The sequence below is a fragment of the Cupressus sempervirens genome, chromosome 8 (assembly GCF_028749045.1).
Source record: "Cupressus sempervirens isolate cs-2001-9-10 chromosome 8, ASM2874904v1, whole genome shotgun sequence".
NCBI lineage: Eukaryota > Viridiplantae > Streptophyta > Pinopsida > Cupressales > Cupressaceae > Cupressus > Cupressus sempervirens.
Window position 1 is genome coordinate 824,918,462 of NC_143125.1, and position 16,169 is coordinate 824,934,630.

The 16,169-nt window shown below is 39.5% G+C and overlaps 1 protein-coding gene across 1 annotated transcript in view; it reads left to right on the top strand.

Moving 5' to 3' along the window:
* The first annotated feature begins 550 nt into the window (after positions 1-550).
* Positions 551-16,169, top strand: part of LOC149544940 (protein KINESIN LIGHT CHAIN-RELATED 3-like) — a 43,985-nt gene continuing 28,366 nt past the window's right edge. Inside the window, exon 1 of the mRNA XM_089795487.1 lies at positions 551-2,435. Within this exon, the coding sequence (XP_089651613.1) occupies positions 703-2,435 (1,733 nt within the window). The 5' untranslated portion in view covers positions 551-702. The remainder of the gene's footprint in view (positions 2,436-16,169) is intronic.

Genomic DNA, 16,169 nt, shown 5'->3' on the forward strand with positions numbered 1-16,169 from the left:
ACAATACTATAACCATGACACACATGGGAGGAACGATGCTTTTGGTCTCTTGTTTAAGAAGTCTTCAACTTGCATCTACTTAGGCAGAGGTCCCATGGAAGGGGCTTGGGCTCTATTTTTTGGGACCTGGAGGTCCCATGCATTTTTTTGGTGGGGGCTAAAACTTTAATTAGAATCTTTTTCTATTTTATAGGAGCCCCTACTTTTTAGCTTTTTCATTTTGAGTGGATGAGAAAGGGGTGGGGTTGGAATTAGCCCCACCAGTTTAGGAGAAACTTTTGCCAGTTGCCATTTTCCCACCAAAAACCAATTCATCCTGCGAAAATTATGAAGAAATACAATTTTCATATTTAATATTCATTTTATGGAATCACCAACTTCCTTGTTTGTAGGAGCTAATTATTTAAAACGGATTCACATTAAAAATTCATTCCATTTAAAAATTTCTAAAAAAATTCAGCGACTCTATTTTTAAGCAAGCCGATGGGACCTTACCCTTACCCTTAGCCACATGCTGATATTAGGTCTCTCGCCCATTGCGAATCGAAAAAAGAAGATCTGGAATTAATATTACACGAAGAAAATTACCAATGTTTTGTTTTTCTTAGAGGGTTGTACTAGGGTTTTTGCCCCGCATATTTTTCAATTATCCATTGACAACGAGAGTGTTTTTTTCAAATTAGTATCTGTAATATTTTAACAATGAGAAAATTTTGTAAACCTGCGCTGTGCAGGGCTAAGTACTTTGATGCTCATGGAAAACCAAGGCTTTTTAGCATCCGGAGAAGCTTTAATTTACAGGAAACCGAGGAAGTGCGTATAGGAACTAAAGATGAATGGCACACGAGTTCAATGACAGAACGAACTGAAATTGGGTTTAAATTGCCTTCTGACTTACATCTGCTCAGAAAATCACAGGCGGCTAAAATTTTAAACTCCCAAAGCGCTAAAGCCTCTATAAACCTTCAACACCATTTTGCGCAAATGGGTTTCTACAGAGGCTTACTAACCGGGACGATAAAAGAGACAGAGGAAAAAGTAGAAAGAGCTTTTCTGGATGCATCCACTATAGAGGAGCTCAAGACTTCATTTAGAACAATGGAAACTGTGTTTGATTCAGATGATAAGAAGCTTGGTATGGCTTGTCTGAGAATGGGTCAGAAGTTCAATTCAGCAGGTGAGGACCCACAAAAAATTCTTACCTACGCCGAGAGGGCACTCAGGATTCTAGAGAAACATAACAAGAACTCCGTAGAGGTAGCCATGTCTCTTCATCTCGTGGGCTCTATACATTATGCACTAAGTAAGTTTGGGGAGAGTTTGAGCTATTTGAATAGGGCTAACAAGATGTTGGAAAAATTAGAGAAAGAGGATACTCCCATGCAGATCAAGCCTATAAGTTTTGCTGTTCAGATTCTGTTGGGCAATGTGAAAACTGTCATGGGAAGGAATGAGGATGCTATGAGTAATTATACCAAGGGTCTTAAATTGAAGGAGGAAATAGTGGGGCCTGATCACCCCCATATGGCTGTTACAATTAGGGAGGTTGCGGAGGCACTGGTGGCCGCACAGAATTTTAAGGACGCGTTGCCATTATGCTTGAAGACATTGGACTTGCATAGAAAGCAGCTGGGGGAAAATTCTGCTGAGGTTGCGACTGATAGACAGCTTCTCGGAGTCATATATGGTGGACTAGGCGAAGACAAAAAGGCATTAGAAGAGTATGAGGCTGCTAAGAAGATTCTGCAGAAGTGGGGCATGAATAAGGAGTTGATATATTCTGAATTGTATTCAGCCAATGTACAGATTTCACTTGGTAAGTATGGAGATGCAATCGATACTCTAAGGGGAGTTATTCAGAAAACCAACAAGGATAGTAAACTGCGAGCAACGGCACTTCTCTATATGTCCAAAGCGCTCTGTCAATTGGAGAAGTATGACGAGTCAAAAAAATGCTGCGCTTTAGCTACCAATTTATTCAAAAAATTTGAGCAGAAATATCCACGGGAGGTGGCGGAAGCCTACACAGAGCTTGGGATCTTGTACCATACAATGAATGATTTTGAAGCATCGATTTCTCTCTATAAGAAGGCCATTGAGATCTATGAAATTTCATATCAGGACCCAAATTTAGAAGCAAGGGCTAAGGGACAGCTCGGGTATTTGCTTTTATTGACTGGCAAAGTGGGGGAAGCTATTTCCAACCTAGAGGATACGGCATTGATGTTGGAGGAAAGCTTTGGGCCTCATTATTTCGGAGTGGGATATATTTACAATGATTTGGGTGTGGCATATGAGGAGTTAGAGAGACCTCAGACAGCCGTTCAGATGTTTGTGAAGGCAAGGGAAATAATGGAAATTGCTCTTGGACCACAGCATATGGACACCCTTGATACTATTCAGAAGCTTGCAAACGTGCATGGGTTAATGGGCAGGTTTGTGGATATTTAGTTTGCTTTGCCGAATAATGACCCAGGAAATGAGATTAATTTCTAGTTTTAGAAAAATTTAACCGAAAATAATTTACCAAATTATAAGAAAACTAATATAATCAAATAGATTTCTCCTGCCCAAGTATAGTGGTTATGTTCTTTATAATCTAGGTGTTACCTCTTATTAGAAATGATTGTGCTTTTTGTATGATTGAAAGTAATTATTGTTGACGGTAAAATCTATAGTGTAGCCGATGGGTAGAATAGTATCCGAACGGGTGCGTGACGCTTGAGTCACCCCTTCGGGAAGGTATATGTACACCATCCGGAATGGAATTGTAATGAATCATATCGAATATTGTAGTATCTTCTGTATATATGCGAATAATAAAAGGAATACTTCTGTGTTACATGTTCTTGTCTATTGTCTAAATGCATTAATAAACCTTTTACCCGGTATGGTAAACATTTGGCGTTGTTGCCAAACCAACCTAGAACGAAGGAATGTTATGAGGATTAATGCCGAATTTGCTTAACAAGGATAGGAACAAGGTAAAAGACAAGGATGAAATACGTACAACACAAGAAGTTTTAATTTTAGCACAGCAGGCGGAGCGCAGATAGAAGCTTCAGCAGATCGCCGATGGGCACTGAAGGGGTGAAAAGGCATAGATGAGGGAGTGCACTCATCTAGTAGGCCGAGGAGTGCCAAGAAATTGTTGGAGGATACTCGACAACGATTAAATTTGGTGGAAGAAACAAGGGAGGAATTCCTTAACTTGTATACACCGAAGGTAGAGTATCCAAACGGAAGGGATGCAACTCGCATGGCTCGAAGTGCTAAGGGAGCACGAGCGTGGAGTGAATTCTTCGTTCTCGATACATCTGATGAATGGATACAGGCGGAAAATCGAATGACCTCACTTGAGGAAGATCTTCTTTCACTAGGTAACGTGGTTGTCGGAAGCAAGACAGTTGTCGGAAGCAGCGTGGTTGTGCGTAACAGCTCGGGTGCTCAGAACAGCACGAGTACTAAGAGCAGTGCGGGTACTTAGAACAACGCAGGTACTCAGAACAACGCGAGTGCTCAGAACAATGCGGGTATTTAGAACAACGCGGGTATTCTGAATAGCGTGAGTGCTCAGCAGGTACCTTAGGATTAAAAGAAAGTAGTAATGGCAGGTCCCAAAGAAAAATTACAGAAGTTTAATTGTGATGGAACGATAGATCCAATCAGACATTGCAAGCATGCGAAACCATATGGATAGCAAATGGCGTGACAAACGAGGATGATTGGGTCAGACAATTCCAAGCGACCCTACGGGGTGTGGCAATTGATTGGTTTGCGGATGCCAACCCTCGAAAATTGACTACATGGGCAGAGGTCAAAAAGGAGTTCATAGTAGAGTTCTGATTGTCACGGGATGATAATGAAATTGTAGCAAAAATATACAACAACAAGCAAGGAAAGAATGAAACAATCTGGGCCTATGCTAGACGGCTGCAAGAATTGCTTGGGAAGATGGAAAGTCAATTGGCGGATGGATTGAAGAAACGATGGTTTGTGGAGGGGCTAAGACTGGCTCTGAAAAGAAGATGAAGATTGTACCACCCACGTCGTACACCAGTGCGTATAATCGCGCGATGGATTTGGAAAGTGAATAGAAGACAAGTAAGAAGAAAAATCATAAGTCATTGGATTCAGACGATTTGTCATCCGAAAGTAGCAGTAGTGACGAAGAATCGAACAAGAAAGTTCGAGCATTACAAAAAGATATGCTCAGAATGATGAAAGAATTTAAGAATTTGAAAAAGAACCCAGACACAGTGAAGGGAGAACTATGGTGCACAACCTATAAAGAGGATGACCATACAAAGGGCTCATGCCCGAAGAAACAGTTTTGTGACATCTGCCAGGTTGCGGGACATTCCCTAAAGGAGTGTTTGTTCTACATGAAATCAAAAGGACACCATCAGGTTTTACTAATGCAGGAAATGTCCACTGGAAATAACACAAGCAACGATGCAACTTTGGGAGGATATCGCAACAATAATAGATGCGGAAGGGGTGGCAATAATAATAACAATAAAGGCCGAAGTCGAATATAGTACGACGTGAGTGGACAATCGATGATATAGTGTCGTGCGTGCAATCTCTGGGGCCACTTCGCTAGAGATTGTACTACGAAGGAGACGCCACAGCTACTATGCAGATGGTGTGGTCCGGGGAACCATGAAGATTTAAAATGCCCAAAGCAAGGCGTAAATCTATTAAGCATTGAAGCATGTGAGCAGGCGAAGAAAGCGAAATACCCTGATGTAGAAGGAGAGGTTACAAAAAGCACGAATAGAGCGAGAAAGGCAGATGAAAATAAGGAAATCAAAAGTAAAAGACACTGTCGAAACTTTGGAAAGGAACTTAGCGGAACAAAACATGATAAGGTAGATAATGCAAACATAAGTTCCTATTAAATTAAATGACCTTCTCATAGTGCCACAATTGCGAAAGGCTATTATGAATATGACACCACTCCGGAGAGTGACGGAGGAAACAGGAAGGGATAGTAATGAAACAATGGCAGCAGACCCGATGCTACTGGCACTTACGATAGGAGATGGGCCTTTTGGGCACTGTACTGACAGAAACAATTGTAGATGGAGGATTAGGGGTGAACGTGCTACTAGAAGATATTTGGAAAAAGTTAGGACAACCCACATTGTGGCCACCTACTTTCCAGTTACTCATGGCGGATCGACACGAGATCAAATCGTTGGGAACTTTGATGACATAGCCGGTAACAATTGGGACGCAACCATTCTTACTAGATTTTATGGTCATCCCACTAAAAAGAAGAGGGTATGACGCTATCGTTGGATGAGGTTGGTTGGTGCAAGCAAAAGCAAAACATGACTGGAAACGAAACACCCTATCCATGGAACACAGAGGCAGAAGGTTCATAATTGACCTGCACACATAGATGGTGGGGGAGGAGGCAGCGTCGTCAAACTCAGAAAGTGATAGTGATGACGAAGGAAAAAAGAGAATGGAACCAGATGAAGGAGGGGTATTGAGATTATTAGGAGGGTCAAATGATGATGACCTAGACTTGGTGAACGGTCTATTCCACTGGCAGATGGAGGATTACGAGCGCTTTTCGAGCTATAATATGTTAAGGGTTGACGAAGGTGAGAAAGGAGAGGAAAATGAATGTCCGAAGGAATACAGAGAAGCGGAAGAAGGAAAGGCGGTTATGGCTGAATCTGAAGGGAAGAACATACCGTACAAACCCAACAAAAGGAAAGATTTCACCGTATGGTACACGGTGAACGGACCACATGAAAAGAAAAGGTTACACTGCACCACGGATTTAGTAGAGAGGTGTCGACAGCAAGAAAAACACATCATACGGTCTGCATAGAAAACAAAGAGGAAGGGCTTAATAAAAACTGCAGTTGTATGGAGTGAAGGTTTTAGAATCAAGAATACAGTTATTGACGGCAAGGAGTGGCAGTTGACGAAATTCATGGTACCAGGTTTGAGGATTGCGATCGAAAACAAGCTTAGAGATATGGAAAGTCTGAGGGAGGGATGGTATAATTTAAATAAACTTGATGAGTGACGATTGCAGACACAATGGACTACGAAGGTTATACAGAACAAGCATAAGGCATGGCACAACAAGCACTTAAAGGTGAACAGATTTCAATTGGAACAACTAGTGCTGAAGTATAATGGGTGCAACGAGATCAGACCAGGCAAATTTTAAATAAAGTGGGTCGGGTCATATAAAATCCCCAAAGTGGCCGATAACAGAGCAATAAAATTATGGATGCTCGACGAGAAGGTAAGTAGTTGACGTAGTGAATGGGTCGAAGTTGGAAGTCTATCATGAAAGAAATAACGCACCTTCGTGGACGAGCAACTAAGAGACAGTCAAAATAATAAATATTGGTGTACATATGTAAAATAAAGTGTAAAATAAAATATTAAATTTTTTAGAAGTAAGCTGAAGAAAAGAGATAAATATTAATATGCGTAATGAGGAGATATGGACTTAGAGTGTACGGTCTTGAGAGCTTTTAAAGCACAGCAGGCATATAAGCTTACTGTATGGACAATTAAGATTGTGAAGAGGTTGTAATGTCCCCTTTCTAGCATTCATAGCATGATGTTGTCGTTAGCCTATTTCCCCACAGTCCCGTAGGCTAACTAGGACATTAAAGGGGCTTAGAGGCCATTTGGCCTAGACAGTTTCAGTTGCAGGTCTTTCTGAGGGGTTCTGAGGCAACTTTGGGCATACTTACTATTTATAGTAAGTCATCTTGGACATGGCCGGACATTCAGTCACAGTGGTATGTCGATGGTAATTGTTTAAAATCGACAGGAAGACTTATTTATCATTGATAAGATTTGTTATGCATTGATAAAGCCATTTTATAAAGTTAAATTTAAATATTTAACTTTATTAATGCATAGACTATAGTTTGTGGGAAATATTTAAATTAAAAGAGTTCCCTTTATTTTTATAACACATTGGAGACATAAGGTACATAAAGGGAGTTATGTTTTATCCCACATTGAGAAAACGAAAGATTGAGCTCTTGTGAGAACACTATAAAAGAAATGGAAGAGTTTTTTTTTGTATGCTTGGATGAAGATTAATGTTATGTTGTTGGATATCTGATTATCGGGCTTGGAGGACGGAATCCCTCTTTGCTAGCATTCTCTTCGCTGTTGGAAGACACAGTCAAGAGGATCAAGGGTGTTTTCACTTTAGGAAACACACTGGGTTTCATTTGGGGCGTTTGCATAAAGAAATTTACAAGGGTTTGAGGTGCAGATCTGAAGTTAGTTATTGCTATAGTGCCACATGAACAGTATTTTGCTACAGTCGACATGAACAGTATTTTGCTACAGTACGGCGTGAACAGTGTTGGTATCAAGTTTACTTGTTTGTCCGGCTGATTAGAAGTTTGGAGGGCTAGTTGACTACATCTGCAAAATACTACGGCAACTAATTCTAGGTTTCTTCTGTCAAATTTTGATATTTTGCATAATAATTGTTGAATACAAGTCTGAATAGTTGTTGCAGCCTTTAAGGCAGCTGTAAGTGGACATCTACATTTAAAAATCACCCTTTATTAGCAGATTGAAAGAGTTTCTAGATTTTTCATATACTATTGAATGTGTGCCAAGTGTTTGTGAAAATGTTATGATGTGTATTATGCATTTTAATGTCACTTCATAGTTGTTCATAAATCTACTCATTGGAAAGCAATTTATTGAGGAAATCAGCTTTATGAGTTTGCATACAAAGTGTTTGACAATATTCCTTAAGTTAAATTTCTGCAAGTCAAAGTTCAAATCAGGGGAGGATATTACAGAGGTATTGTAGGACCAGCTGAGAATGTGGACAAGAGAACAACATTGTACGATGCTTGGAGCACAGTGGACGATGAGAGAAGACACACTGAAGTACATTTCAAAAGATACTTGATATTTTACGGCCTTTTGCCTGGCAAAAAGAGAAGGAAAAAGAGAGGCTTAGCCGTATGGCTATGTGTAGGGAAGAGGCTTAGCTATACGGTTGTATGACAAAAGGAAGTACGGTTATCATCAATAAATTGCTAAACGTGTACAGAAGCAATCATTGCCAGCAAAGGGAAAATGATTGTATGGCCTTGGAGATCATGAAAAGCAATTGTCGTACGACCATGTGTGGAGGAGAATAGAAGGGGGTACAATCACTACAAAACGAAGCTGTATAGCCTAGTAGGAGGTAAATTACTGAAATAATCATTGTACGGTACATGAGAGTAGTATCTGGAGGAAAGTCAATTCCGTACAACAAGCAAGAAGGAAAGGAATGAAACACCGTACCAACCAGTGAATTGGGCCGTATGGCCTTGCAATCGATGCCCAACAAAGAGTAATTTGAACAATAAACACTTGGAAGACATCGTACAACCGTACGGGCATACCTGGAGGGGGAAAGTATGGAGAAACACAAAAAGTCATGCCGTACGGTTAAGAAATCACCGTACGGTAGCAGGGAAGGAAGTACCGTATGGCAAGTTGAAAGCTAGCAAGTTGAAAGCAAAGACAATTGCCGTACGGTAGTAGGGAAGGAAGTACTGTATAGCAAGTTGAAAGCAAAGACAATTGCCGTACAGCTGTAGGTGACATAGTAGTTGGTCACTGTACAACATTCATAAAGAAGGAATTGGTCACCGTATGGACAACAGTAGAACATCGAGTGATTCCGTACGACTGTACGGAGATAGAAATTAGAAGAATGCAAGCCAAGTCCATCGTACAACTCATACAGGAGTTATAGGTGGTTGTATGACCACCGCTATAGGTGAGGCAGAACACTTAGCAAGTGAGACAATACTGTACGACCTTTGAAATGAGAAGAGGGTACAGAGAAGGTACGTAGAAATGATAAAACATCATTGCACGGTCGTACAACATAAGTTGATACAAGAGTCGACAGAGAAGAAGGGTGACCCCGCTGGGGGTTGTTGCCCCCTAGACCTCCAGTCAGTGTAGTTATCAGTCATGAGAAGCGTGACTAGTTGATGAGACCTGGAGCATAGAGTGTCTGTGTGCCAGAGGTGGAGAGAGCATTAGAGCAAGCCTTTTGAGAGGGGTGCTACGCTTTGAGGCACTCAGAGTCGGTGTTGGATGTGAGGCTGTCTTGGTGGATGCATAGAGAGCTCGGGAGAGGTAGATCATTTAGTTGAAGGCAATAGAGCTACACTTGGCTCAGTGTACGTAGGAGTGGAAGTAGAGAAGGCGACACAGGTGGCTATCAAGGTCAGATTGGCTAAGGTGACAATATTGTGTTAGCAGAGGCTACATATGCAACATGTTTTGGAGACCAATTTGGTGCAGGCATGGGACGAATGTGAAAGTGGTGTGATGAAAACAAATCTATAGTTAGTCAGTTAATGTATTCTGTTTTGTTATTTGTCGTCTGGAGATGACTTTTCTTTTTGGGGGGATGATGTTGTCGGTAAAATCTATACTGTAGCCGACAGGTAGAATAGTATTCGAATGGGCACGTGACGCTTGAGTCACCCCTTCGGGAAGGTATATGTACACCATCCATAATGGAATTGTAATGAATCATATCGAATATTGTAGTATCTTTTGTATACATGCAAATAATGAAAGGAATACTTTTGTGTTACATGTTCTTGTCTATTGTTTGAATGCATTAATAAACCATTTACCTTGTATGGTAAACATTGGGTAATGGGAGTGAGCGAGTTGGTAGTCAATTAGAGAGGTGTAGCTGAAAGGAGCGAAGTTTAGCAAAGCTAGTAGCTAAGTGTGGGCTTAGAGACAAGAAGATTACTTGGTAGAGAGGTGCAGCTGAAAGGAGTGAAGTTTAGCAAAGCTAGTAGTTAGTGTGAGCTTAGAGACAAGAAGATTGCTTGGTGGCTTGTGAGCACAAGTTTAGATCTTTCTTGTGGTTCTATCAGATTGCTGTGGTGTTACAGAGTTGGGCTAGCTAAGGTTTATTGGATCTTGTGAGATCTTGCAAAACTGTTACTGAAATGCTTTTTTGTATTTAGTCATAATTAGGTTGGCTTTGTAGCCTGGCACATTGCATGTAATCAGTTATTGGATGAATAAAGAGTTGGATTTTCTATTAGATCTTGTATCTTGTGTTGTATTTCTTGGCACAGTGCATGTAATCAGTTATTGGATGAATAAAGAGTCGGATTTTCTATTAGACCTTGTATCTTGTGTTGTATTTCTGTTGTGTGGTTGTTTGCTAGGGGCTTGGTCACCTCCATTGGGGGTTCACTCAGCCTTGCACTGCACCAAATTCTCTCTTAGCAAGGGCTTCATTCTCTACAACTCCAAGTTTGTCTCGAAAATGCATAAACTTCATTTTGGCAAGATGTTTGGTGAAATTGTTGGTCATTTGTTCTTTTGTGCGAATGTGTATCAATTGAATAACATTCCTTTGCACCATATCTCTAATATAGCTATATTTGATCTCCACATGCTTTAACCTATTCTGAAATACAAGGTTGGAGTGAGCATCACTTTTGATGAATTCCAAGCTCACCAAGTATCTATCTATCAAAAATATGACCTTGGTGTCTGCATAAAGGCCTTCCAGCCTACACACATGGAACTCCATCCCATGTATCATAGCCCTTTGACACTTTCCTGATCACTAGAGGAACTGTCTTGACATGGTCTTTTCCCTCTGAATCAATATGACCAAGATTCTCAGGTCTCAACTGAAGTAGATCTTCTACATGAAAGCATACCTTGCTCACATGATCCTAATCACGGAAGATATCTTGCTGCAAGAGACTCATCTTCTGGCATGATCCACATACAGCTGAAAGTGATAGATCCAAGGTCACCTTGGACAAACTGTCATAAAATTGAGTCCTAGACCAAACAAGAAATGATCATCCTATGATAAGAACAAAATCACCTTGTAGTCTGCTCCTCACTAGGAGTGCTCTCTTGTCTCAACAAATCACAAGCCTGATCAACCTTGTCTAGCCTTTTTGTGCCCTTTCACCTTTTACCAGTTTGTAGGCTGTGCCAATTTGATTCAAAAAGAATTCATGGGGAGTAGGAATGCAAAACAATGTGATTGGAAGACCAAGAAAATGCTGTTTGGTCTACTAGTCACCCCGACGGTCTTGTATGGGTGAGAAATTTTGGGCAGCAGTATGTCGGATCTGAAATGGAGACAGGTTGAAACAATTCAAAAACAGTCTATCATCTGCAACCTCAAAATCGAAACTATTGTGCCTTTGACATCTTATTGGTGGAAGCCAGCTCCTTCCCCTTAGAAGCCCTTGTAATGGTTCGACTGCTAAGTTACCTAAAGAATACGTAGGGTATGGAAAACCACCGCTGGCCTAAGTTAGTTACAGAGGAAAGATAGAGAGGAGAAAAGGCACATGGATAAGCAAAACAACTAGTGGATGAAAAATGGGACGTTAACATTCATGGGTGCCCGATTAGTAATGGAAAAATAAAAAAGTATGTTAGTGAGAAATTCAAAGTATCATATGGTCAAGGTGCAATGGGAAGAAAAAATCTTATTATATCGAGGAGTTTAATCCCACAACAAATTATGAGGAAAAAGCGTGTATAGGAGCTAATATTAAATGAAGAGCAAAAGTGCTCATTGCCCAACTCAGAACTGGTTCTTATCAGCTGAGATGTGAAACGGGTAGATGGTGAGTGGCTAAAGAGGAATAGGAAAACATGACTTGTCTATTCTGTGATAGGGGGGGCATGGAGAGGGAGCAGTATTTTGTCTTAAGAGTGCTTGGCATACAATGACATCAGATCTGGGTATACGGAGATTTTGGAGAAAGGCAATTCGAACCACATATTTGAGGAAAAACAGTTAGGAAATACCACAAACTGGATTATCATAATCCACTGGTGAAGAGATGATTTTCTCAAGAGTTTACAACTTGCTTAGGTTCTCTTCCTTCTTTCTGGAGGTGGGTGCTAGCTTGCAGGTCCCATAGGCTGCTTTGGCCTCATGGACATTATTAAAATCTTTCATTCATTCATTCTTACTTTGGAGGATGTCCATTCCTTGCATCTCATGTTGGATCAAAGTGTCATCAATGTCAAAATATGATGTAACAAATGAAAACTCTTGTCTTCATCCACAATAGTTGGTTCAACCAGATGTGCTGCTTTCATTGCTTCATCAATATTTGAAATCTAAGTGGACCATTTGAATGGAAGTGCTTGTTCAAAAACATATAACGGAATCAATGAATGGAAGGATCTGCTAAAAAACTGGATAATGGTTTTGAAAGTTACAAAGGGCAAATAATTTTTTGTGAATGTCGATCTATGGTTTTGATACTTACAGGGCCAAATACATATGCGGCAGGTTTGATGAGACTTCCTGTTCAAACTGATGGTATTGAAGAGTTCAAAAAACATCAATAAGAAATTTGTCCGGTTAGCTGCACTGGTTATTACAATGTTGGGATTAAGTTCTGAAGTTGCAGTGCGAATTTTATTATTCCCTAAGTTTGGTGTATATTCATATGACTGTGTATATATCATGCACTACTTTATTAAATTCAGGAAGTTGATTACATCTGTTTTTGCATGGAAGGAAACAAATGACAATTGTAATGGTTATCAGGCTTATTAAAAAGTGTGTGATTTCGTCGGCTGTAAAAGTATTTAAAGAAAGTTTTGAATGTTTCATTTGGCAGCAGATATCTGTGATAAGGATTAAAAATTCCGTCTGAAGTTTAATAATACATTTGGCAGTGCATATTTGTTTTTGTTCAATGCTATGTGAATAAATATAAGGTATCGGGCATTTGTTAAGGTTGTGCGATTAGAAAGAAACACTGGGGAAGATTACTGGTCTATCACCACTTGTCACATTGTGGAGACAGCGGTAGTTGTAACTTATGTGGTTGAACAGACATACAAGTTGATGTGTATGTTGTGAATTCATTTGAAATGTGTGGGTCTGTTGATGATGAAAATGTTGCAGTAATGTGCAGAATTGTTGCTTCAGAGGAAAGTAATATATAAACTTCTGAGTTCTCGAGGGATTATATAATGTGTAATTTGAACAAACATATTGTTGTACGAGTATTTTCTGAAAATTTTGATGATTGGGTTTCAACCATTCTGTGATAGAAAGCTTGAAGGATGATGACCAGTTATGGAATGGAAAACAAGAAGTTTGCACAGGAATAAACTCTAACATCTGGTACTGAAGGTTTTTTTTTGCTTTCTGTTCATGGTATATCACTGAAATATTTTGATAACAGCGGCTATGATTTGTCTATACAGAATTTATCAGTGACAGCAAGTTTTTCTTATGCAATCCTTGTTAACAAAGTTTGAATATAACTTAAACCTGAAGAAAGGTGATTCAATAAATCCATTTTTTATTTCCTTTTTCCGTGCATTACCTGGAATCGACACATTCCATATTGTATCATAGGCAGGGAGGATGCTGGGATGGGCTGCCTAAAAAATGGCATGCACCCTGCTACTGGTATTTACTTCAAGGTTTCTAAAACCTTTTAATAAAACATTTTGGGTGTATTCTGCATTCAACGTCATCATTTGAAACCACATTTCTCTGTGAGACTTTTCAAACAATATTGTATGCCTTGCAGGTAAAATATCAGCAGTTCACCGTGCCTTATCTGTGAATTGACATCTCGCAGGTACATCTGCCAGGGCCTTGCCAACCATACCTCTACTACAAATCCATCGCTTTGAGGGATTTTGTGCCTTCTCGGCAGCAACTCTAAGGTGCGGGCAGATTGATGCAAAGGTTGTGGATTTTGAATCAACACCTTCCATTAACATCTGCTTGAAAGTTTCTAAACTCAATCAAACCCTTGCACACATGTGCCATAGCATTGCTAATGGTAACATCTGATAAAAAATTGCCTTCTCTCTTCACAGATTGGATTAACTCTGTGCATCAGGGCTTTTTCAACTAATTAGACATTCAATGTGGCAAGGAGAAGTAAATTGAAATGTATGATTGAAAATGTCCTTCTTACGGTTTCCCAATTTTGCGACAGTTTCAGATATAATTGTTTTCCGGACATTGTCAGGTGAACATTATCTCTAAGAATGCAGTAGCAGACAATTGACACAAATTGTAATTTTTATTTCCAATAAATGAATAGTGGGGCAGAATGATGCAAAGGTTGTGGATTTTGAATCAACAGCTTCCATTAACATCTGCTTGAAAGTTTCTAAACTCAATCAAACCATTGCGCACATGTGCCATAGCATTGCCAGTGGTAACATCTGATAAAAAATTGTCTTCTCTCTTCACAGATCGGATTAACTCTTGTGCATCAAGGGTTTTTCAATTAATGAGACATTCAATGCGGCAAGGAGAAGTAAATTGAAATGTATGATTGGAAATGCCTTACGGATTCCCAATTTTGTTACAGTTTCAGATATGGTTGTTTGCCGGACATTGTCAGGTGAACATTATCTTTAAGAATGCATTAGCAAACAATTGACACAAATTGTAATTTTTATTTCCAATAAATGAATAGTGGGGGTAATACTTTATCAACCTTTCTTTCAGACTGAAGTGTACATTCTCTGGCCACTCAATAGTTATGCTAGGCTCATTGATATCATTATCCTACTGTTTGTTCAAATTGTAAATATCTGCTCCACATAAGTAAATCATGCCATCAACGCTTCATTCCGATTTGACAGCAATATTGCTAAGTTGTGTGCAAGATTGGTTCATATTCAAACAGTGAGATTGTCGAATTGTGATGGTCAAGTCTTTAATAGCAGTAATCTCCTTTGGATTGAGCACATATACCTGCACCTTTGGCTATTATTCTTTAGAGTCCTATTGCACAAGATCAGCCACATGAGCAAGAAATATTCCTAAATCTGATAGACTTCATTGTTGATGTGTAGCTAGGTCGAATCTCTTCTAGAGCCGACCTAGTACACATAATGGCTAATTGGTTTGTTGGCCTTCGCCATGTTGCTAATGAACTTTGTCATATCAATCCTTATTTGGGTTTGGCCCTATTTGGGTGATTCAGGTAACTTGCAATTATATAATTGGGCAAGACCTATATGAATGTAACTTGTAATTAATAGGCCTAATCCTATTCTTGGCACCAAAACTACAAGGTCGACTAGAGGTCTATTAGGAGCTTAGTCACAACATTCGGCAAATATCAGCCATGAAATTCGGATTTTGCTGAATTTCAAATTTCTTTAAAAATTTGATAAAATTCGATTTATCTTTGTGCGGGAAAACCAGCAATTATTTCTATCAAACTAAACACTTCTGTTTTTTGGATTTACTGTCTATTTTTATTTATTAGAAATGATTTCTGAACCTTGAAATGCATATGTCAGTCCTAAGCGAAGGCAAAATCTAAAGGTTGTTACCAGTGTAACGGGATTTTGCGAGTTTGATCAGGACTCTGCGAGTCCAAGGTAGAGTTGCCCTTTTTGAGGCAATTTGCCTTTGGACTTGGACTCAGCCGAGTCCTGGTAGAGTCCACTTGGACTCGCTGAGTCCAAGGACTAGCCAGACTTGCCGAGTCCCGAGCCCAGGACTCTCGCCAGCGGCCAAAACATTAAAGTGAAAAAAAATAAAAAATCATTAATGTAAGTTGCATTTTTCCGGTTGTTATAACATCTATTTGACCTAAAAAGGTCATTCCACCATTTGCTTATGCTTGTCATAGAAAGGAAAGAGTTAGAGAAGAATATTGGGGTTTTGAGAGAGAAATCAGCAAATTGGTTGGCTCTCCCGTATCAATTGCTGATGGTTTGTGCAACTTTGTAGCTTGCACTTAAGCATTGAGAGGAGCTTAAGGAAGCATTTGGAGGAGGCTTTTACAAGTACAAACTTACTTGCATTTCTATTATTTGACTTTGTGCAAATTTGAAGAGGTAAGCAACAAGTTGCATTTCTTTGTGTTGTTTTATAATATGTTTTACATTCATATTTTTTACCTCCCATTTTGTTTACATTTGTTTAGTCTCTACTTCTACTATCTACTATTTAGAATCTAGATTTATTCTAATTTATCTTGATGACAAAGTAAGAAGGCCTCAAAGTTTAAAAATCTGATTTGATGCTAGCTTTTTTCTATTTATAATAGATTCATATTGCAGCAGCAAACAAATTGACATAATACCTCAGGGTGAGCTTTCTGGAAGTGGAACTAGGCCTGCAT